Raw genomic sequence first — 24,305 nt, forward strand, 5'->3', positions numbered from 1 at the left:
TCTATAACCTTTCACTCTAAAAGGGGATTCATCATCTGAAGTGGGACCTATTTTACACTTATCGTATAAGCCAACGACACTGAACGACAGTATGTCTTTCCATACAGTTTGGCCTTACCAAGACTTACCACCTAGAACAGGACATATTTCTACTTCTGGTACAAGGCAACAGTACTCCATATTGACTGTAGCATGAAGAATTATCACTTGAACGGGGACATATTTGAGAACTGGGTGATGTGGTGACGCAGGTCTGTACCTTGGGCAGCCGAGGGGACGGTGTGAGCGCTGTGTATCTGTATGTTGATACTCTCATACAAACACACACACTGCCTATCTCTGGTAACATAGACTCATCTACCAGCCTGTTTAGTCCTCATCTCTCTGTCTGTTTGGCCTGAGATAGATAACCAGTGTCATATATTCACTGGACTGACTAGGTCCAGCTAGGGGGCCTCAGTTCAGAGACAGAGAGCGAGGAATAGGGTGAGACAACGACGTCTAACATTAAAAGAAGAACGTTGGTCTGCTTGCTTTAAACCGTACTGTCTTACAGTCCTCTGATGTGCTCCCCAGAACAATGTGGGGAGAGACTATAGGGATTTCATAATAAACAGACAGGACCTTGAGCTTAGAGTGGTGAGCTGTGAGCCAGACAGGCTGGGACGGAGGCTTCACTCCTGAGTACGGTGTCCCTCTACTGGTCAGTACACACTACTACATCTCTCACTGGACTACACCGCACTGACAAGTTCCAAGTAAATGGAAAGGGTGAAAGGGTGATACCTAGTCAGTTGCACAACTGAATGCATTCAACCAAGATGTGTCTTGCACATTTAACCCAACCCCTCTGAATCAGAGAGGTGCGGGGGGAATGCCTTAATCGACGTCCACGTCATTGGCGCCCGGGGAGCAGTTGTTGTTGGGGGTTAACTGCCTTGCTCAAGGGCAGAAAGGCAGATTTGTCCACCTTGCCGGATTGGCGATTCGAACCAGCGACCTTTCGGTTACTGGCCAAAAGCTCTAACCACTAGGCTACCTGCCAGCCCATGTGATGTAATGCTGTATTACCTCTGTTGTGGAGGATGTGTGTGTTAGTGTGTGTGTGTGTGTGTGAGAGTGGAGGATGTTTTGTGTGTGTGTGCAGGATGTTTGTGTGTGTAAGCGCTCATGTGCGTGTATGTGTGCATGTGTATGTGTGTGTGTTGTACCACACTAGCTCCCATGCTGGTCTGCCCACTCCCCAGCCAGGGCATGGATGCGGAGGCTGCCATGTCTTTGGGGAGGAAGTGGGACGGGGTAGAGGAGGCCTGGGCGATGTTAGTGTGGGAAGAACGGTATTCCACGTCATCAGAACTGAGGGGAGAGAAAGAAGCACAACACAACCATAAAACAACCATAAGAGTGTGCGTGTGTGTGTGTGCGTGTGTGTGTGTAACAGTGTACTGACCTGCGTGACTCCTTGTCAAAGTCCTCTCCTATCCAGCTGTAGGGCTGAGCAGCTAACAGAGTGGACACATCTACCTCCTGCACGTCATGAGTGGACGCCAGCACTATCTCATTGGTGTTAGCCTGGAGGGGGAGGAGAGAGGAGGGAGGAGAGGGAGGGAGGAGAGGGGAGGGAGGAGAGGGGAGGGAGGGAGGGAGGAGAGGGGAGGGAGGAGAGGGGAGGGAGGGAGGGAGGGAGGAGAGGGGAGGGAGGAGAGGGGAGGGAAGGGAAGGAGGGAGGGAGGAGAGGGGAGGGAGGAGAGGGGAGTGAGGGAGAAAAGAGAGGCCAGTAAATATCTCCCACAATCTGAAGGAGTAGAACGGACATTCCAATGTAAAGAAACATTTAGATGTGGTGTACTGTGTGTTAACCCCCCTTAGGTCAATGTCCATGCCCCCGTGGAAATCTAATTAGCATAATAAATAAAAAACCATAAAAATCTGTCATTTTAAGCTAGAGATACCTGTCTCAATCCACCGCATCCGCCTATGTAACACTTCCGCATTTGGGGTGAAAGGTGGCAGAGCTAGAGCGGTGTTTGTCAGACCATCAGACCCGAAAATCGGTCTTCTCACAAAATCGTCTGTAGCGTTGGAACGGTTTGGCCTAAAAACCCTCTATGGATGAGACTCTCATGAACACGATGGTGTTCTCCGTTTTGGTCTACGACCCCCACAAGGGTCTTGGGACTCGTCTGAAGTCGGTACAGCCAATCTGCCAACTTCTGTCTGTAGCGTCCGAACAGTTTGAGCTACACACTAATATGACCCCTCTGTGTAAAGGTGAGACTCTCACCAACACGTATATGTTGGTTGTTTTGACTCATCTGAAGGTCCCCCGGTACCAGTTGAAAAAATGTATGGCAGTATATATGGAGACAGAGCTTAGACTCTGTTAACTGGAGGCCTTATTGGCCAGACTAATGGAATACACTCTACTCATTTATCTCTATGGTGTCCAACTCAAAAACCTGCCAAACATGGCACCTGAAAATGGGAAACTACATCAAATGGGAAAGCTTTGAGTGTGTGTGTGTGTACATGTGCGCGCCTGTGTGTGTGTGTTTGTGTGCACTGCAGACGTCTCTCACCCTGTTGATGGCGAAGGCCATGATGATGTCAGACTCCTTGTGGATGATCTTAGCATTCCTTCCTGGGTAGCCTAAGTCTCCCTCCACCTGGAACACATTATCACAGCACCCAGCATCATTTAGTACACCTGGTACAGATATACTGTACACAGCCACACAATATCTTAGCATACACAATCGCTTACTACACCTTTTTACATACACACACACAGCCACAACACACACTAGCGTTCACAACACACCTACACTGACACACAGCCATGCACAGCAGTGGCACAGTGAGCGCTCAGTGAGAACATGCAGGTTAGGTCCATGTGACACCTCTCTGTCAGAGCTGGAAGAGGGGCTGGAATAGGTCATTATTACAGAGGGAGGGAGGAGAGTATTTAGGAAGAGATGAAGAGGAAGAATGAAAGTCCAGCTATAGAAGGACTGACGAGACAGATAGAGACAGACAGTCTGTTAGTGGGGGTAGAGACAGACAGTCTGTTAGTGGGGGTAGAGACAGACAGTCTGTTAGTGGGGGTAGAGACAGACAGTCTGTTAGTGGGGGTAGAGACAGACAGTCTGTTAGTGGGGGTAGAGACAGACAGTCTGTTAGTGGGGGTAGAGACAGACAGTATGTTAGTGTGGGTAGAGACAGACAGTCTGTTAGTGGGGGTAGAGACAGACAGTCTGTTAGTGGGGGTAGAGATAGACAGTCTGTTAGTGGGGGTAGAGACAGACAGTGTGTTAGTGGGGGTAGAGACAGACAGTCTGTTAGTGGGGGTAGAGACAGACAGTCTGTTAGTGGGGGTAGAGACAGACAGTCTGTTAGTGGGGGTAGAGACAGACAGTCTGTTAGTGGGGGTAGAGACAGACAGTATGTTAGTGTGGGTAGAGACAGACAGTCTGTTAGTGGGGGTAGAGACAGACAGTCTGTTAGTGGGGGTAGAGATAGACAGTATGTTAGTGGGGGTAGAGACAGACAGTCTGTTAGTGTGGGTAGAGACAGACAGTGTGTTAGTGGGGGAAGAGACAGACAGTGTGTTAGTGGGGGTAGAGACAGACAGTCTGTTAGTGGGGGTAGAGACAGAGTCTGTTAGTGGGGGTAGAGACAGATAGTGTCAGTGTGTTAGTGGGGGTAGAGACAGACAGTGTGTTAGTGGGGGTAGAGACAGACAGTGTGTTAGTGGGGGTAGAGACAGACAGTGTGTTAGTGGGGGTAGAGACAGACAGTGTGTTAGTGGGGGTAGAGACAGACAGTGTGTTAGTGGGGGAAGAGACAGACAGTCTGTTAGTGGGGGTAGAGACAGACAGTCTGTTAGTGGGGGTAGAGACAGACAGTCTGTTAGTGGGGGTAGAGACAGACAGTCTGTTAGTGGGGGTAGAGACAGACAGTCTGTTAGTGGGGGTAGAGACAGACAGTGTGTTAGTGGGGGTAGAGACAGACAGTGTGTTAGTGGGGGTAGAGACAGACAGTGTGTTAGTGGGGGTAGAGACAGACAGTGTGTTAGTGGGGGTAGAGACAGACAGTGTGTTAGTGGGGGTAGAGACAGACAGTGTGTTAGTGGGGGAAGAGACAGACAGTCTGTTAGTGGGGGTAGAGACAGACAGTCTGTTAGTGGGGGTAGAGACAGACAGTCTGTTAGTGGGGGTAGAGACAGACAGTCTGTTAGTGGGGGTAGAGACAGACAGTCTGTTAGTGGGGGTAGAGACAGACAGTGTGTTAGTGGGGGTAGAGACAGACAGTGTGTTAGTGGGGGTAGAGACAGACAGTGTGTTAGTGGGAGTAGAGACAGACAGTGTGTTAGTGGGGGTAGAGACAGACAGTGTGTTAGTGGGGGTAGAGACAGACAGTGTGTTAGTGGGGGTAGAGACGGACATTGTCGGTGGGGTGCGGTGATGAGATTAGTGGGTTAGTGAATGTGAGGTAGTAGGTAAGGTTGCCAAATTCTGCTAACTTTCCCAAAATTCCAAAGTTTTTCAGAAATCCTGGTTGAAGGACTGCAGATTCTTATTGCTTCCGGATTCCAGGAATCTTACAAACGTGATTTCTGGAAAAGCTGGCCATTTTGGGAAACCCTAGTAGGGTTGGGTTAGTGAGTAGTAATGGTGAGGTGAAGTGTGTCCAGCGGTGATTAGACGGGAGACTTTCACAGCCCTGAGCAGGTACCAGTTCATACTGTACAGACAAACACCTTGATACTACCTTGTTGGACCTGAGAGCTCCAGATACACAGTTTGGGATGAGGGGATCCATATGGCCTTCAACATACTACACAGCACAACACACACACACAAACACAAATACAAAAACATACACATCACAACACACATGCACAAAACAAACAAAACATGAAATGAAGAAAACCAAAATGTAATGGTTGGCTGGATGGTAGATACACACACAGTCAGTGTGTCAATACGTCAATGAGGCAAAGGCTTCTCCCCACACAAACAATGTCCTATCACATGGTAACAGAGTGGAGTGGAGTGCTGGGGAGATAGCAGAGGTCTCTCTCTATGCAATGACAGTGGGTGGAGGGTGGGGCATGGTCTCAATGCCAAAGTTAAAATAAACACACCTTTGACATTAAAGAGGCTTGTTACTGGAAGTCAGGCATAAGGTTCCTCTTTTGTTTGAAATAACATCTTTAACTCTATACTCAAATCTCGACAAAGCAGGATCTATGTATGTGGTTATAATTTAGTTTAGAAAGGAGATGCGCTACATAAGATGTCTGTGTTCACTGTCTTAGTTAGTGGATGTCTGCAGACATGATAATGAACATTTTAATAATAATATTAATAATAGTGGTGGTGACAGTAGTAGTGATAGTGTGCAGACATCACAGAATTCTCTGTTCTTGATTACATAATACAAGGGCATCCAAACAATAATAATAACAACAGAAGTGTGTGTGTGTGTGTGTGTGTGTGTGTGTGTGTGTGTTATACACTACTCTTCAGAAGTTAAATTAATCGAGCCATAATGTACCAAAGAATTGTTTAAAATCCTAAATAATTATGGACCTTACTCAAAATATAGAATATATCAAATATACATCAATAGAATTTGGGGTTTGAAGAACTATTGTGGTGTTGTGAAGATGATTCTAAGGAAACGTCCAGATAGATAGATGATCTGTCTGACATGTTGCATGTTGTAGGAGAGGATGTACTGTAGGAGGTAACACTTCATCTTACACTTGTCTCTCAGTAGTTACCCGGTATGTATTCATTAAGAAGTTAAGTGCTAAACTGACACCTTTCTGAATCCACTTAATTCATCATTAACAAGTTAGGTGCTAAAAATGAGACGTTTCTGAATCCATCTTATGGAGTGGAGGAGATCGTTTACAATCAATCCTAAAGAAGACAACAAGTAACATCTAGGTTTGAAATATATAATTACCATTTGACTTTAATGTGTAAGCAATAATCAGGTAAATAGCGGTAGTGCAAAAATAAAGGATACCTGATGTATCAGAATAGACATGGTGTAGGTGTAGGGGAAGTGGAGGGCCAGACAGACAGACAGACAGATTGTACCAGGGGTCCAGTTTAGCTCATTACCTCGCTCTGCTTCCTCTTCTTAGTGAAGATGTAGCGAATCAGAGTCTCCTGAAGAACTTCCTGTTTCACCAGGTAGTGCCAGAGACGCCTCGCAGGGAACGACATGTGGTTCTTATTCCTGGAAGACAAGAGACACACACAGAAACATGTGAGAACATGAGTGTGTGTGTGTATGTGTGCGAGGGTTTGCATGTGTGTTAATGCATACACACACACACATATATATATATATACACATTTACATTTTAGTCATTTAGCAGACGCTCTTATCCAGAGCGACTTACAGTTAGTGAGTGCATACATTAATACTTTTTTCATACTGGCCCCTCGTGGGAATCGAACCCACAACCCTGGCGTTGCAAACGCCAAGCTCTACCAACTGAGCTACACACACATATATACACACACACACACACACACACACACACACACACACACACACACACACATATACATATATATATATATATACAGTGGGAAGAACAAGTATTTGATACACTGCCGATTTTGCAGGTTTTCCTACTTACAAAGCATGTAGAGGTCTGTAATTTGTATCATAGGTACACTTCAACTGTGAGAGACATTGTATGATTTTTAAGTAATTAATTTGCATTTTATTGCATGACATAAGTATTTGATACATTAGAAAAGCAGAACTTAATATATTTGGTACAGAAACCTTTGTTTGCAATTACAGAGATCATACGTTTCCTGTAGGTCTTGACCAGGTTTGCACACACTGCAGCAGGGATTTTGGCCCACTCCTCCATACAGACCTTCTCCAGATCCTTCAGGTTTCGGGGCTGTCGCTGGGCAATACGGACTTTCAGCTCCCTCCAAAGATTTTCTATTGGGTTCAGGTCTGGAGACTGGCTAGGTCACTCCAGGACCTTCAGATGTTTCTTACGGAGCCACTCCTTAGTTGCCCTGGCTGTGTGTTTCGGGTCGTTGTCATGCTGGAAGACCCAGCCACGACCCATCTTCAATGCTCTTACTGAGGGAAGGAGGTTGTTGGCCAAGCTCTCGCGATACATGGCCCCATCTATCCTCCCCTCAATACGGTGCAGTCGTCCTGTCCCCTTTGCAGAAAAGCATCCCCAAAGAATGATGTTTCCACCTCCATGCTTCACGGTTGGGATGGTGTTCTTGGGGTTGTACTCATCCTTCTTCTTCCTCCAAACACGGCGAGTGGGGTTTAGACCAAAAAGCTCTATTTTTGTCTCATCAGACCACATGACCTTCTCCCATTCCTCCTCTGGATCATCCAGATGGTCATTGGCAAACTTCAGACGGGCCTGGACATGCGCTGGCTTGAGCAGAGGGACCTTGCGTGCGCTGCAGGATTTTAATCCATGACGGCGTAGTGTGTTACTAATGGTTTTCTTTGAGACTGTGGTCCCAGCTCTCTTCAGGTCATTGACCAGGTCCTGCCGTGTAGTTCCCCTCTCAATCAGAAAGATTTCTGGCTCCCAGGTGTCTTTTATACAGGTAACGAGCTGAGATTATGAGCACACTCTTAAAGATTATGCTTTGGGGGTGTTTTTATGCTAAGGGGACAGGACAACTTCATGGCATCAAAGGGACGATGGACGGGGCCATGTGCCTATTGTCCTGTAGCCCATCCCAGCCTTGTGCAGGTCTACAATTTTATCCCTGATGTCCTTACACAGCTCTCCGGTTTTGGCCATTGTGGAGAGGTTGGAGTCTGTTTGATTGAGTGTGTGGACAGGTGTCTTTTATACAGGTAACGAGTTCAAACAGGTGCAGTTAATACAGGTAATGAGTGGAGAACAGGAGGGCTTCTTAAAGAAAAACTAACAGGTCTGTGAGAGCCGAAATTCTTACTGGTTGGTAGGTGATCAAATACTTATGTCATGCAATAAAATGCAAATTAATTACTTAAAAATCATGCAATGTGATTTTCTGGATTTTTGTTTTAGATTCCGTCTCTCACATTTGAAGTGTACCTATGATAAAAATTACAGACCTCTACATGCTTTGTAAGTAGGAAAACCTGCAAAATCGGCAGTGTATCAAATACTTGTTCTCCCCACTGTATATATATATATATATATATATATATATATATATATATATATATATATATATATATATATATATATATATATATATATATATATATATATATATATATACATACATACAGTGGGGGAAAAAAGTATTTAGTCAGCCACCAATTGTGCAAGTTCTCCCACTTAAAAAGATGAGAGAGGCCTGTAATTTTCATCATAGGTACACGTCAACTATGATAGACAAATTGAGAAAAAAAAATCCAGAAAATCACATTGTAGGATTTTTTATGAATTTATTTGCAAATTATGGTGGAAAATAAGTATTTGGTCACCTACAAACAAGCAAGATTTCTGGCTCTCACAGACCTGTAACTTCTTCTTTAAGAGGCTCCTCTGTCCTCCACTCGTTACCTGTATTAATGGCACCTGTTTGAACTTGTTATCAGTATAAAAGACACCTGTCCACAACCTCAAACAGTCACACTCCAAAGTCCACTATGGCCAAGACTAAAGAGCTGTCAAAGGACACCAGAAACAAAATTGTAGACCTGCACCAGGCTGGGAAGACTGAATCTGCAATAGGTAAGCAGCTTGGTTTGAAGAAATCAACTGTGGGAGCAATTATTAGGAAATGGAAGACATACAAGACCACTGATAATCTCCCTTGATCTGGGGCTCCACGCAAGATCTCACCCCGTGGGGTCAAAATGATCACAAGAACGGTTGGCAAAAATCCCAGAACCACACGGGGGGACCTAGTGAATGACCTGCAGAGAGCTGGGACCAAAGTAACAAAGCCTACCATCAGTAACACACTACGCCGCCAGGGACTCAAATCCTGCAGTGCAAGATGTGTCCCCCTGCTTAAGCCAGTACATGTCCAGGCCCGTCTGAAGTTTGCTAGAGTGCATGTGGATGATCCAGAAGAGGATTGGGAGAATGTCATATGGTCAGATGAAACCAAAATATAACTTTTTGGTAAAAACTCAACTTGTCGTGTTTGGAGGACAAAGAATGCTGAGTTGCATCCAAAGAACACCATACCTACTGTGAAGCATGGGGGTGGAAACATCATGCTTTGGGGCTGTTTTTCTGCAAAGGGACCAGGACGACTGATCCGTGTAAAGGAAAGAATGAATGGGGCCATGTATCGTGAGATTTTGAGTGAAAACCTCCTTCCATCAGCAAGGGCATTGAAGATGAAACGTGGCTGGGTCTTTCAGCATGACAATGATCCCAAACACACCGCCCGGGCAACGAAGGAGTGGCTTCGTAAGAAGCATTTCAAGGTCCTGGAGTGGCCTAGCCAGTCTCCAGATCTCAACCCCATAGAAAATCTTTGGAGGGAGTTGAAAGTCTGTGTTGCCCAGCGACAGCCCCAAAACATCACTGCTCTAGAGGAGATCTGCATGGAGGAATGGGCCAAAATACCAGCAACGGTGTGTGAAAACCTTGTGAAGACTTACAGAAAACGTTTGACCTGTGTCATTGCCAACAAAGGGTATATAACAAAGTATTGAGAAACTTTTGTTATTGACCAAATACTTATTTTCCACCATAATTTGCAAATAAATTCATTAAAAATGCTACAATATGATTTTCTGGAAAAAAAAATCTAATTTTGTCTGTCATAGTTGACGTGTACCTATGATGAAAATTACAGGCCTCTCTCATCTTTTTAAGTGGGAGAACTTGCACAATTGGTGGCTGACTAAATACTTTTTTTCCCCCACTGTATACACTGCTCAAAAAAATTAAGGGAACACTAAAATAACACATCCTAGATCTGAATGAAATAATCTTATTAAATACTTTTTTCTTTACATAGTTGAATGTGCTGACAACAAAATCACACAAAAATTATCAATGGAAATCAAATTTATCAACCCATGGAGGTCTGGATTTGGAGTCACACTCAAAATTAAAGTGGAAAACCACACTACAGGCTGATCCAACTTTTGATGTAATGTCCTTAAAACAAGTCAAAATTAGGCTCAGTAGTGTGTGTGGCCTCCACGTGCCTGTATGACCTCCCTACAACGCCTGGGCATGCTCCTGATGAAGTGGCGGATGGTCTCCTGAGGGATCTCCTCCCAGACCTGGACTAAAGCATCCGCCAACTCCTGGACAGTCTGTGGTGCAACGTGGCGTTGGTGGATGGAGCGAGACATGATGTCCCAGATGTGCTCAATTGGATTCAGGTCTGGGGAACGGGCGGGCCAGTCCATAGCATCAATGCCTTCCTCTTGCAGGAACTGCTGACACACTCCAGCCACATGAGGTCTAGCATTGTCTTGCATTAGGAGGAACCCAGGGCCAACCGCACCAGCATATGGTCTCACAAGGGGTCTGAGGATCTCATCTCGGTACCTAATGGCAGTCAGGCTACCTCTGGCGAGCACATGGAGGGCTGTGCGGCCCCCCAAAGAAATGCCACCCCACACCATGACTGACCCACCGCCAAACCGGTCATGCTGGAGGATGTTGCAGGCAGCAGAACGTTCTCCACGGCGTCTCCAGATGTTGGTGTTCTCTGGCAAATGCCAAACGTCCTGCACGGTGTTGGGCTGTAAGCACAACCCCCTCCTGTGGACGTCGGGCCCTCATACCACCCTCATGGAGTCTGTTTCTGCATGCTCTTCAACCGAACGCTGCTTGCACCCGCCCACCCGACTAGAATCACTACTCTAGACGGGTCTGACCTAGAGTACGTGGACAACTACAAATATCTAGGTGTCTGGTTAGACTGTAAACTCTCCTTCCAGACTCACATTAAGAATCTCCAATCCAAAGTTAAATCTAGAATCGGTTTCCTATTTCGCAACAAAGCCTCCTTCACTCATGCTGCCAAACATGCCCTCGTAAAACTGACTATCCTACCGATCCTTGACTTCGGCGATGTCATTTACAAAATAGCCTCCAACACTCTACTCAGCAAATTGGATGTTGTCTATCACAGTGCCATCCGTTTTGTCTCCAAAGCCCCATATAATACCCACCACTGTGACCTGTACGCTCTTGTTGGCTGGTCCTCACTACATATTCGTCGCCAAACCCACTGGCTCCAGGCCATCTATAAATCACTGCTAGGCAAATCCCCGCCTTATCTTAGCTCATTGGTCACCATAGCAACACCCACCCGTAGTCTGCGCTCCAGTGGGTATATCTCACTGGTCATCCCCAAACCCAACACCTCCTTTGGCCGCAATTCCTTCCAGTTCTCTGCTGCCAATGACTGGAACAAATTGCAAAAATCTCTGAAGCTGGAGACACTTATCTCCCTCACTAACTTTAAGCATCAGTTGTCAGAGCACCTTACCGATTACTGCACCTGTACACAGCCCATCTGAAATTAGCCCGCCCAACTACCTCATCCCTATATTGTTATTTATTTTGCTCATTTGCACCCCAGTATCTCTATTTGCACATCATCTCTTGCACATCATTCCAGTGTTAATACTAAATTGTAATTATTTTGCACTATAGCCTATTTTATTGCCTTACCTCCATAACTTGCTAAATTTGCACACTGTATATTAATTGTATTTCTGTTGTATTTTTGATTTTGTTTTGTTTTACCCCATATGTAACTCTGTGTTGTTGTTTTTATCGCACTGCTTTGCTTTATCTTGGCCAGGTCGCAGTTGTAAATGAGAACTTGTTCTCAACTGGTTTACCTGGTTAAATAAAGGTGAAATAAATAAATAAAAATAAAAAAAATAAAAAAAAGTTTGAGCAGACACATGCACATTTGTGGCCTGCTGGAGGTCATTTTGCAGGGCTCTGGCAGTGCTCCTCCTGCTCCTCCTTGCACAAAGGCGGAGGTAGCGGTCCTGCTGCTGGGTTGTTGCCCTCCTACGGCCTCCTCCACGTCTCCTGATGTACTGGCCTGTCTCCTGGTAGCGCCTCCATGCTCTGGACACTACGCTGACAGACACAGCAAACCTTCTTGCCACAGCTCGCATTGATGTGCCATCCTGGATGAGCTGCACTAGCTGAGCCACTTGTGTCGGTTGTAGACTCCGTCTCATGCTACCACTAGAGTGAAAGCACCGCCAGCATTCAAAAGTGACCAAAACATCAGCCAGGAAGCATAGGAACTGAGAAGTGGTCTGTGGTCACCACCTGCAAAACCAGTCCTTTATTGGGGGTGTCTTGCTAATTGCCTATAATTTCCACCTGTTGTCTATTCCATTTGCACAACAGCATGTGAAATGTATTGTCAATCAGTGTTGCTTCCTAAGTGGACAGTTTGATTTCACAGAAGTGTGATTGACTTGGAGTTACATTGTGTTGTTTAAGTGTTCCCTTTATTTTTTTGAGCAGTGTATATTTACACAGTGCATTCGTAAAGTATTCAGACCCCTTGACTTTTTCCACAAATCCTCATCAATATACACACAATACCACATAATGACAAAAAACTGAAATACCTTATTTACATAAGTATTCAAACCCTTTGCTATGAGACTCAAAATTGAGCTCAGGTGCATCCTGTTTCCATTGATCATCCTTGAGATGTTTCTACAACTTGATTGGAGTCCACCTGTGGTAAATTCAATTGATTGAACATGATTTGGAAAGACACACACCAGTCTATATAATGTCCCACAGTTGACAGTTCATGTCAGAGAAAAAACCAAACCATGAGGCCGAAGGAATTGTCCGTAGAGCTCCGAGACAGGATTGTGTCGAGGCACATATCTGGGGAAGGGTACCAAAACATGTCTGCAGCATTGAAGGTCCCCAAGAACACAGTGGCTTCCATCCTTCTTAAATGGATTAAGTTTGGAACCACCAAGACTCTTACTAGAGCTGGCCGCCCGGCCAAACTGAGCAATCGGGGGTGAAGGGCCTTGGTCAGGGAGGTGACCAAGAACCCGATGGTCACTCTGACAGATCTCCAGAGTTCTTCTGTGGAGATGGGAGAAACTTCCAGAAGGACAACCATCTCTTCAACACTCCACCAATCAGGCCTTTATGGTAGAGTGGCCAGACAGAAGCCACTCCTCAGTAAAAGGCACATGACAGCCCGCTTGGAGTTTACCAAAAGGCACCTAAAGACTCTCAGATCATGAGAAACAAGATTCTCTGGTCTGATGAAACCAAGATTGAATTATTTGGCCTGAATGTCAAGCGTCACGTCTGGAGGAAACCTGGCACCATCCCTACGGTGAAGCATGGTGGTGGCAGCATCATGCTGTGTGGATGTTTATCAGCGGCAGGGACTGAGAGACTAGTCAGTATCGAGGGAAAGATGAATGGAGCAAAGTACAGAGAGATCTGCTCCAGAGCGCTCAGGACCTCAGACTGGGGTGAAGGTTCACCTTCCAACAGGACAACGACCCTAAGCACACAGCCAAGATAATGCAAGAGTGGCTTCGGGACAACTTTCTGAACGTCCTTGAGTGGCCCAACCAGAGCCTAGACTTGAACCCGATCAAACATCTCTAGAGACCTGAAAATAGCTGTGCAGCGACGCTCCCCATCCAACCTAACAGAGCTTGAGAGGATCTGCAGAGAAGAATGGAAGAAACTCCCAAAATACAGGTGTGCCAAGCTTGTAGCGTCATACCCAAGAAGAGTCATAGCTGTAATCGCTGCCAAAGGTGCTTCAACAAATTAATGAGTAAAAGGTCTGAATACTTATGTAAATGTGATATTTCAGTTATTGTTGTTTTTATACATTTGCAAACATTTCTGAAAACCTGTTTTTGCTATGTCATTATGAAGTATTGTGTGTAGATTGATGAGGGAAAAAACGTTTTAATCAATTTTAGAATAAGGCTGTAACGTAACAAAATGTGGAAAAAGTCAAGGGGTCTGAATCCTTTCTGAAGGCACTGTATATACACTGTATGTGTCTGTCTGTGTACTATGCATCTGTGTGTATGTAATAATACTCACTTGAAAGGTGTGTTGTCAGGCTCCAGCATGGCCTTCTGTCTCAGTATGGCGGGTCCCCCTCCTGTGCTGAGGTCAGTGGGGTAGGTGTTAATGTAGTTGGGAGGAGGACCATCAAACTTATTCATCCTCTCCTGGAGCATGGTCTCCCAGTTCTCTAGTGTCTTCAGCACAGCATTACCCAGAGGAGACGTCACCGGCAGGTCTGATGGAGGGAGGAGAGGAGGATAGGAGGAAGACAAACAGTGTTTTGGTTGTGCCGCTCGAGTGTGTGTGTGTGTGTGTGTGTGTGTGTGTGTGTGTGTGTGTGTGTGTGTGTGTGTTTGTTAGGGTTGAATATTTTCCCGGTATTTTACAATTGTTCCATCTCGAGAATAAATCACTTATATCCCGGGTAACCCGGAATTTCCCGCCAAAACCGGAAGTGTCATTCAAAAGCATTATAAAGTATATAAATAGGCATATGTCTGGATTTGATTTGAGCTTTGATTGAAAATTCAAGCCGGATGCCACCTGACCCTGATGAGCCATACATTAAATATATTTGATGAGCCTTACATTAAAGACATTTAATGAGGCCAAGCCCAAAAAAGCAAAAATGATTGTGCCCTTATCCAATATGATATAGGCCACTGCACATTACACACGACAGAAAAAACATAAAAGCCCATAGATGCAGCTAGCTATATGATCTCTTGGGTAAATAAATGAAACTATATCCAGTAGGCTAATCTTTTTGAGTGTGAAGTGTATTACTGTACTGTATTATATGGACTGGAGTTCAAACCATGATAAAGCAGAATAGAACATGTGATTCTGGTGCAGCACATGCAGCCTACAAAGTTACAAGTACAGGCTAGCGAATTTAGGGCCTATTTGTATAATTAGTAGGCTGATGCATATATACCTTTCATAATATTTCCCCTAATGTTATTAGCATTACCTCCTCTTTCTCTCTCTATTGTTGCTTCATTCCTTCCTCGCTTTAAAAGTTAAATGAAATAAGTTTCGTTGTCCTTATCATCATTCTAATGACATCCTTGAATAATATAGGACTAGAAGAGATGCTGAAGGATTTCACTTCTCTTCACGAAGATTGAATGGTTATGTGTCTGAATAAATAACTGCTATAGCCTACCGCCATCGCACGTTCGCTCTTCTTTCAAACTACCCATGAGATGGTATTTAACATTCAGCCATCAAGAGTTTGCGTGCACTGGTGCACTGATTTAAAGCAACGATATTCGAGTGATAGGCTGTTTTAAAACTGCAGCTGCAATTAAAAAAATACATCTTTACAATAACAACATAAGGTGACCCCCGAAAGCCAGATGGAGATGGGTAAAGTAGACGCACATTCGGTTTTATATTACTGTAGCAGAGACCATGCTGCAGCAAATGCAGGCCTACCTGTCACAAAAAAAAGTTAACATGATGAGATGATAGGTCTACATGCATTGTGAAATGCGCTCCATATTGAGATGGGCTGTCTGTCCCCACCCTGAGCGTTGATGATTCATCATGCAGAGGCCGTAGAGAAGCCAGATTTAGACATCTTATATAATTTAACAGTTCCATTTCACGCCATGCTGTTCATATAAATAATTTATTATAATTTACTGGTTTCTTGCAGTTATTTATCCCGGGAAAAGGGAGTGGTTTTGGGCGGTAAATCCCGGTAACCGGGTTCCCGCCATTCAACCCTAGTGTGTGTGGGTGGGTGTACCTATGAAGTCCAGTCCAGTGAGAGGGAGGAAGGTCTTGACGTTATGTAGAGCCAGTTTCACCATGACCAGACGGATCAGAGACCAACTACACACAGAGAGAGAGACAGAGAGAGAGAGACAGAGAGAGAGACAGAGAGAGAGACAGAGAGAGGGACAGAGAGAGAGAGAGAGAGAGAGAGAGAGAGAGAGAGAGAGGGACAGAGAGAGAGAGAGAGAGGGACAGAGAGAGAGAGAGAGAGAGAGAGAGAGAGAGAGACAGAGAGAGACAGCGAGAGAGAGAGAGACAGAGAGAGAGAGACAGAGAGAGAGAGAGGGACAGAGAGAGAGAGAGAGGGACAGAGAGAGAGGGACAGAGAGAGAGAGAGCGAGAGAGAGAGAGAGAGAGAGAGAGAGAGAGAGAGAGAGAGAGGAGACAGAGAGAGAGAGAGAGAGACAGAGACAGAGACAGAGACAGAGAGAGAGAGCATACCATGACATTACAGGTAACATGCTAGGGTGTTGAATCTTAGTAGAAAATACTCTGAACAATCAGTGCTCCATGGCCCAACACAAAGGGCTGTCCACAGCTGAACTCAACTTAGATGTCAAACAGGAAATGCCACAATGATGACACACCTGTATGAGTTGGGGTCAGAGTGTTCAGTCATCTGTGTGTCAGAGAGGAAGGCATCATCATCATCGTCGTCGTCATCCTCCGCTCCGCTCTCATCCGAGTCATACAGAGCTCCACTGTCCGATAGGGGCAGGAAGGGCTGGGGGGAGAGCGGGAGGAGGAGAGAGAGGGAGGTGGAAGAGAGAGGGGGGAAGAAAGAGGCAGAGAGAGAGAGAAAGGGGGCAAAGAGAGAGAGAGGGAGAGAGAGTTGGAGAGAGAGAGAGAGATGGAGAGAGAGAGGAGAGAGAGAGAGAGAGAGAGGAGAGAGAGAGCTTATTTGTTTTTGTTCTACTTTGATGTTTTAATGACTGTATGTACCAACAAATGGTTTGTCAGTGAGCGTATGTATACAGTGATGTTGTGCGGAGCAGGAGCTGCATCATGCCTTACTTTGGCCACAAAGTAGTCCCACATGCTGAGCTCTGGAGGAATGAACTTCTCCCTGTATGCAGGTCTCTCTGCAGGGACGGGAGGGGGGGTGGCAGGGACCTCCTTTACTGGACGACCAGGAACCAGCATCCTCATATTAAACCTCCGTCTGAGTCTGTCCACATCCTCTGCCGGGGGAGGGGCCGGCACGGCTAGGGGAGGGGATGGTGGGTGTGGGAGAGGAGGAGGTGGAGAGATTGTTAGTACATTGCAGTTTTTTATAGAAACATTTTTCCATGACTGCTGCCTTGTAAGAGATGAAGAGGAGTTGATCACTCATCATCGTCTTCATCACCTCGTAGAGCCCAGGAGAGGTTCGGGGGTACAGGAGGAAGGCACAGCACCAGGGTTTAGGCTCAATTTCATTTCAATTCAGGAAATACACTGAATTGACTGAATTGATTACTGACTCCAGCAACCCTGCACAGCATTTGTGTTAGCATTAGGGCCCATCGTCTTCCTGGTCAGGTCACATGGTTATGGTAAACTCTGGGCTCAAGACATGGAGAGACACAGAAACACACACAGAGGAGAGTGGACACGACAGATACAGGACACACACGGTTTTACACAAACCTGGACCGTTATCCTGAGTGACTATCTCTGGAACCACTGAGACAAGAGACAAATGAATACAACAGCGTAAGACACACACACACGACACACAAACACGAACGTACATCACACACACACACACACACAAGACACACAAACACGAACGTACAACACACACACACGTCAGACTACAAGACACAATACAGTCAAGATGATCACAATACCTCATAATACTATATCACTGTGAGACAAGACAAGGAGGACGGTTGTGAATGGTTATACGGCCAGAGGTTTCTAATAATATTCTGTCTGCTGGTTGAAAGGCTTCTGAGGGGCAGACAAGGTAGCACACCTTTTTACAGAGTTGATTCTTATCAACTACTTGGCATTTTGAAATAAAGCCTACTTCTCTCAACTCTTCTTATCTACCCATCTCTCTCCTCCTCTGTTCTATCCTCTCCACATCCTCTCCTCTACCAGCCTCTCTTCCTCCTCTCCTCTCCTCTCCTCTCCTCTCCTCTCCTCTCCTCTCCTCTCCTCTCCTCTCCTCTCCTCTCCTCTCCTCTCCTCTCCTCTACCAGCCTCTCTTCCTCCTCTCCTCTCCTCTACCAGCCTCTCTTCCTCCTCTCCTCTCCTCTACCAGCCTCTCTTCCTCCTCTCCTCTCCTCTACCAGCCTCTCTTCCTCCTCTCCTCTACCAGCCTCTCTTCCTCCTCTCCTCTCCTCTACCAGCCTCTCTTCCTCCTCTCCTCTACCAGCCTCTCTTCCTCCTCTCCTCTCCTCTACCAGCCTCTCTTCCTCCTTTCCTCTCCCAGCCTCTCTTCCTCCTCTCCTCTCCTCTACCAGCCTCTCTTCCTCCTCTCCTCTACCAGCCTCTCTTCCTCCTCTCCTCTCCTCTACCAGTCTCTCTTCCTCCTTTCCTCTCCCAGCCTCTCTTCCTCCTCTCCTCTCCTCTACCAGCCTCTCTTCCTCCTCTCCTCTCCTCTACCAGCCTCTCTTCCTCCTCTCCTCTCCTCTACCAGCCTCTCTTCCTCCTCTCCTCTCCTCTACCAGCCTCTCTTCCTCCTCTCCTCTCCTCTACCAGCCTCTCTTCCTCCTCTCCTTTCCTCTCCCAGCCTCTCTTCCTCCTCTCCTCTCCTCTACCAGCCTCTCTTCCTCCTCTCCTCTCCTCTACCAGCCTCCCTTCCTCCTCTCCTCTCCTCTACCAGCCTCTCTTCCTCCTCTCCTCTCCTCTACCAGCCTCTCTTCCTCCTTTCCTCTCCCAGCCTCTCTTCCTCCTCTCCTCTCCTCTACCAGCCTCTCTTCCTCCTCTCCTCTCCTCTACCAGCCTCTCTTCCTCCTCTCCTCTTCTCTACCAGCCTCTCTTCCTCCTCTCCTCTACCAGCCTCTCTTCCTCCTCTCCTCTCCCAGACTCTCTTCCTCCTCTCCTCTCCCAGCCTCTCTTCCTCCTCTCCTCTACCAGCCTCTCTCCTCCTCTCCTCTCCTAGCCTCTCTTCCGCCTCTCCTCTACCAGCCTCTCTTCCTCCTCTCCTCTACCAGCCTCTCTTCCTCCTCTCCTCTACCAGCCTCTCTTCCTCCTCTCCCAGACTCTCTTCTTCCTCTCCTCTCCCAGCCTCTCTTCCTCCTCTCCTCTCCTCTACCAGCCTCTCTTCCTCCTCTCCTCTCCTCTCCTCTACCAGCCTCTCTTCCTCCTCTCCTCTCCTCTACCAGCCTCTCTTCCTCCTCTCCTCTCCTCTACCAGCCTCTCTTCCTCCTCTCCTCTCCTCTCCTCTACCAGCCTCTCTTCCTCCTCTCCTCTCCTCTACCAGCCTCTCTTCCTCCTCTCCTCTACCAGCCTCTCTTCTTCCTCTCCTCTACCAGCCTCTTCCTCTTCTCCTCTCCTCTCCTCTACCAGCCTCTCTTCCTCCTCTCCTCTCCTCTACCAGCCTCTCTTCCTCCTCTCCTCTCCTCTACCAGCCTCTTCCTCTTCTCCTCTCCTCTCCTCTACCAGCCTCTCTTCCTCCTCTCCTCTACCAGCCTCTCTTCCTCCTCTCCTCTCCTCTATCAGTCTCTCTTCTCTTCTCCCCTCCACACTTCTCCACTCCTCCCCCTTTCACCCACATCCTGAAAGAACACTTGGCTTCAAAGAAAAGTCTAAATGTGAACACAAAAGCATATCTATCTATTTGACACAATCTACTAATAATGTCTGATCACTGCAGGTTGTTTCCAAAATAGTATTCAGAAGCACTAATGTTCAGAATTTGTTTTTTGTCTACCACCACATCTAGTGAATAATAATAAATATGTTGAAGCACACAAACTATTTCAAGGCACCCAACTACAATACCACAATCACATGCTAATGGAGGGAACAACACAGTTACTATAGTACACCATCCCGGTTACTCCTGCTCCACACTAGATCACCCAGGCAGTGGAGGCTGGTGAGAGGAGGACGACTCATAATAATGGCTGGAATGGAGTTAATGGAATCAAACACATAGGAACCATTAATTATGATCCAAACATTACTATAGAGCCCAGTTAGTGTACCTGGTTTAGCCTTAGTTAAGGCAGACCTATAGCCCAGTTAATGTACCTGGTTTAGCCTTAGTTAAGGCAGACCTATAGCCCAGTGAGTGTACCTGGTTTAGCCTTAGTTAAGGCAGACCTATAGCCCAGTTAGTGTACCTGGTTTAGCCTTAGTTAAGGCAGACCTATAGCCCAGTTAGTATACCTGGTTTAGACTTAGTTAAGGCAGACCTATAGCCCAGTTAGTGTACCTGGTTTAGCCTTAGTTAAGGCAGACCTATAGCCCAGTGAGTTTACCTGGTTTAGCCTTAGTTAAGGCAGACCTATAGCGCAGTGAGTTTACCTGGTTTAGCCTTAGTTAAGGCAGACCTATAGCCCAGTGAGTTTACCTGGTTTAGCCTTAGTTAAGGCAGACCTATAGCCCAGTGAGTTTACATGGTTTACCCTTAGTTAAGGCAGACCTATAGCCCAGTTAGTGTACCTGGTTTAGCCTTAGTTAAGGCAGACCTATAGCCCAGTGAGTTTACCTGGTTTAGCCTTAGTTCCTCTAAGTGCACAATATTACCAACTATTTAAATAAAATATTTAAAGGCACCTAACAACAATACCACAATCACATCCTAACTACCATAATAAAGGTGTAATACCACGTTTACTATGTATCCACCTTAGTTACAGCCCAGTTAGTGTACCTGGTTTAGCCTTAGTTAAGGCAGACCTATAGCCCAGTGAGTTTACCTGGTTTAGCCTTAGTTAAGGCAGACCTATAGCCCAGGTAGTGTACCTGGTTTAGCCTTAGTTAAGGCAGACCTATAGCCCAGGTAGTGTACCTGGTTTAGCCTTAGTTAAGGCAGACCTATAGCCCAGTGAGTTTACCTGGTTTAGCCTTAGTTAAGGCAGACCTATAGCCCAGTGAGTTTACCTGGTTTAGCCTTAGTTAAGGCAGACCTATAGCCCAGTGAGTTTACCTGGTTTAGCCTTAGTTAAGGCAGACCTATAGCCCAGTGAGTTTACCTGGTTTAGCCTTAGTTAAGGCAGACCTATAGCCCAGTGAGTTTACATGGTTTACCCTTAGTTAAGGCAGACCTATAGCCCAGTGAGTGTACCTGGTTCAGCTTTAGTTAACCCAGGCCTGAAGCACAGTGAGTACCTGGTTAAACCTTACAGTGCATTTCCACATAACACAATGGGGGCGATGAAACAACGATGCCCCATTCATTTTCAATGTAGGGAAGTGAAGTGGGCGGGGGGACCGTTGGGCCAGGGAGCATGAACAGGGCAGGAATAAAGTTGGAGAAAGCTGAACTTTATGCAAATACTCTGCAATATACCAACGCTATTGACCAATCGAAGTTCACTATAGCTTCCACCCCCTACTGGATTGGCTGTTGATACCTAGCACTACCTAACGTGCTTGCTAGCACCCACATGAGGACGAAGCTAGCACGGCAACCCACATTTTCGTGTTAAGTGGAAATGCACTGTTAGTTAACCCAGGCCTAAAGCACAGTGAGTACCTGATTTAGCCTTAGTCCCTGAGTCAGGTTCAGAGGTCACTGACGATGACGAGTCCGTTCTAGCTTTACCTGCTGCTGCTGCTGCTATGGTGACAGACAGACAGACAGGGATGACACAATGAGATGAGAAGAAAAACACACACACCTGCACACACACACACACACCTGCACACACACACACAAACCTGCACACACACACACACACACACAAAAACCTGCACACACACACGCCTGCACACACACACACCCCTGCACACACACCCCTGCACACACACCCCTGCACACACACACACACACACACACACACCCCTGCACACACACACACACACCTGCACACACACACACACACACCTGCACACACACACATACACACCTGCACACACACACACACACACACACACACACACACACACCTGCACACACACACACACACCTGCACACACCTGCACACACACACACACACACCTACACCTGCACACACACACACCCCTGCACACCTGCACACACACACCCCTGCACACACACACACACACCCCTGCACACACACACACACACCCCTGCACACACACACACACACCCCTGCACACACACACACCCCTGCACACACACACACACACACACACACACACACACACACCTGCACACACACACACAACCATGAAGTTTTAATGAATAGTATCCCTGCAGAAAAGACTAGCTAACTTTCTGAGGAACACACACAGTGGGGAAAACCACATCAGCTGCATTTACTGCACTGCAATACAGCTTCAGCACCGCAAATTACCACGACAAGAACTCACTCTGCAAAACCAACTCTGTAGTCTATCACTGCACCCCAGCACTGCAAACCCACTGGAACTATGCTACTCACAGCTGGGTGCTGCTGTGTCCCCTGTATCAGTGTGGGGGGGCTGGGTGACACTGGGGGTGGAGGTAGGACCCTGCTCAGGACTACCTGCCTCAAAATCAGCTGGCACAGTGGAGAGGGGAGTGGGGAGAGGGAAGGATGAGTTATGTATACCTGAATAGACATGGGAGGGAGGAGGGGCTTGCATCTGATCTCACAGCCTCAGGCATGAGTGGAAAAAAGGGGGGTGACACGAGGGAGAGAGGGGGAGTAGAGAAGAGAGTGAGAGAGAGAGGTCAAGGTAAAAGGTCAAGTAGAATGTTACAACAGGGGACAGAGAGGACAGTGGAGAGAGATGAGGGGAGACAGAAAACAGAGGATAGAACACAAAGGATAAACGAAGGGGTAGAGGAGAGAGGTAGAGAGGAAGAGAGAGGTAGAGAGAGTAGCTCTGGGGTTACAAGCCGAGGGGTCTACTAAGTTTACCTGGAGTGACCTCGGCGTTCCGTTTGGGTTTGATTATGATTTTAGCCCCGCCCCCAAACACGGCCGCCCACATCTTGTTGCTGAGGGGGTGAGCGGCGAGGCGGAACAGCTCGTTGCCAGCGTGCGTGCCCAGCCCGTGGATGAGCAGGGACAGGTAAACCGCCACCACCGCCTCACACAGCAACACGTTGAGCTTGGGCTGGTCCTCACTCTGGGCTGACTGGACCAGAGCAATCAGAGAGGACACACCTAGAGGAGGGGGGAGAGAGAAAGACAAAAACAGAGAAAGGGGAGAGAGAGATGGAGAAGACAGAGAGAGAGAGAGAGAGAGAGATGGAGAAGAGAGAGAGATGGGGAGGACAGAGAGAGAGCGAGAGAGAGGTAGAGAGAGATGGAGAAGACAGAGAGAGAGAGAGAGAGATGGGGAGGACAGAAAGAGAGCGAGAGAGAGGTGGAGAGAGAGATGGGGAGGACAGAGAGAGAGAGCGAGAGAGAGGTAGAGAGAGGAGAGAGAGATGGGAGGACAGAGAGAGAGAGGTAGAGAGAGGAGAGAGAGATGGGAGGACAGAGAGAGAGAGCGAGAGAGAGGTAGAGAGAGGAGAGAGAGAGATGGGGAAGACAGCGAGAGAGCGAGAGAGAGGTAGAGAGAGGAGAGAGAGAGATGGGAGGACAGAGAGAGAGCGAGAGAGAGGTTGAGAGAGGAAAGAGAGATGGGGAGGACAGAGAGAGAGCGGTAGAGAGAGGAGAGAGAGAGATGGGAGAACAGAGAGAGAGCGAGAGAGAGGTAGAGAGAGGAGAGAGAGAGATGGGAGGACAGAGAGAGAGAGCGAGAAAGAGGTAGAGAGAGGAGAGAGCGATGGGGAGGACAGAGAGCGCGAGAGAGAGGTAGAGAGAGAAGAGAGAGATGGGGAAGACAGAGTGAAAGAGCGAGAGAGAGGTAGAGAGAGGAGAGAGAGAGATGGGGAAGACAGAGAGAAAGAGCGAGAGAGAGGTAGAGAGAGGAGAGAGAGATGGGGAAGACAGAGAGAGAGAGCAAGAGAGAGGTAGAGAGAGATGGGGAAGACAGAGAGAGGTAGAGAGAGGAGAGAGGGAGATGGGGAGGACATAGAGCAAGAGCGAGAGAGAGAGATGTGGAGGACAGAGAGCAAGAGCGAGAGAGAGAGAGATGGGGAGGACAGAGAGAGAGTGAGAGAGCGAGAGAGAGTGAGAGAGAGCGGTAGAGCAAGAGAGAGAGAGGTAGAGCGAGGAGAGCGAGAGAGAGAGAGAGGGAGAGAGAGAGAGGGAGCGAGAGAGAGAGGGAGAGAGAGGACAGGTAGAGAGAGGTAGAGAGAGGAGAGCGAGAGAGGTAGAGAGAGGAGAGCGAGAGAGGTAGAGAGAGGAGAGCGAGAGAGGTAGAGAGAGGAGAGCGAGAGAGGTAGAGAGAGGAGAGCGAGAGAGGTAGAGAGATAGAGGTAGAATAGACAGAGAGACATTCATATAATACGTTTGAATTAATTACATTTTAC

At 47.0% G+C, this 24,305-nt stretch overlaps 1 protein-coding gene across 1 annotated transcript in view; it reads right to left on the bottom strand.

Moving 5' to 3' along the window:
- Positions 1–24,305, bottom strand: part of LOC311111387 (dmX-like protein 2) — an 84,639-nt gene that overhangs the window by 5,340 nt on the left and 54,994 nt on the right. Inside the window, 11 exon segments of the mRNA XM_084154104.1 lie at positions 1,110–1,356; positions 1,451–1,572; positions 2,580–2,666; positions 4,771–4,836; positions 6,138–6,255; positions 14,078–14,279; positions 15,801–15,886; positions 16,417–16,553; positions 16,844–17,034; positions 21,468–21,548; positions 22,801–23,049. Of these exon segments, the coding sequence (XP_084010230.1) occupies positions 1,110–1,356; positions 1,451–1,572; positions 2,580–2,666; positions 4,771–4,836; positions 6,138–6,255; positions 14,078–14,279; positions 15,801–15,886; positions 16,417–16,553; positions 16,844–17,034; positions 21,468–21,548; positions 22,801–23,049 (1,586 nt within the window).

Source organism: Coregonus lavaretus (assembly GCF_964263955.1).
Source record: "Coregonus lavaretus genome assembly, chromosome: 37".
NCBI classification, from domain to species: Eukaryota; Metazoa; Chordata; class Actinopteri; order Salmoniformes; family Salmonidae; genus Coregonus; species Coregonus lavaretus.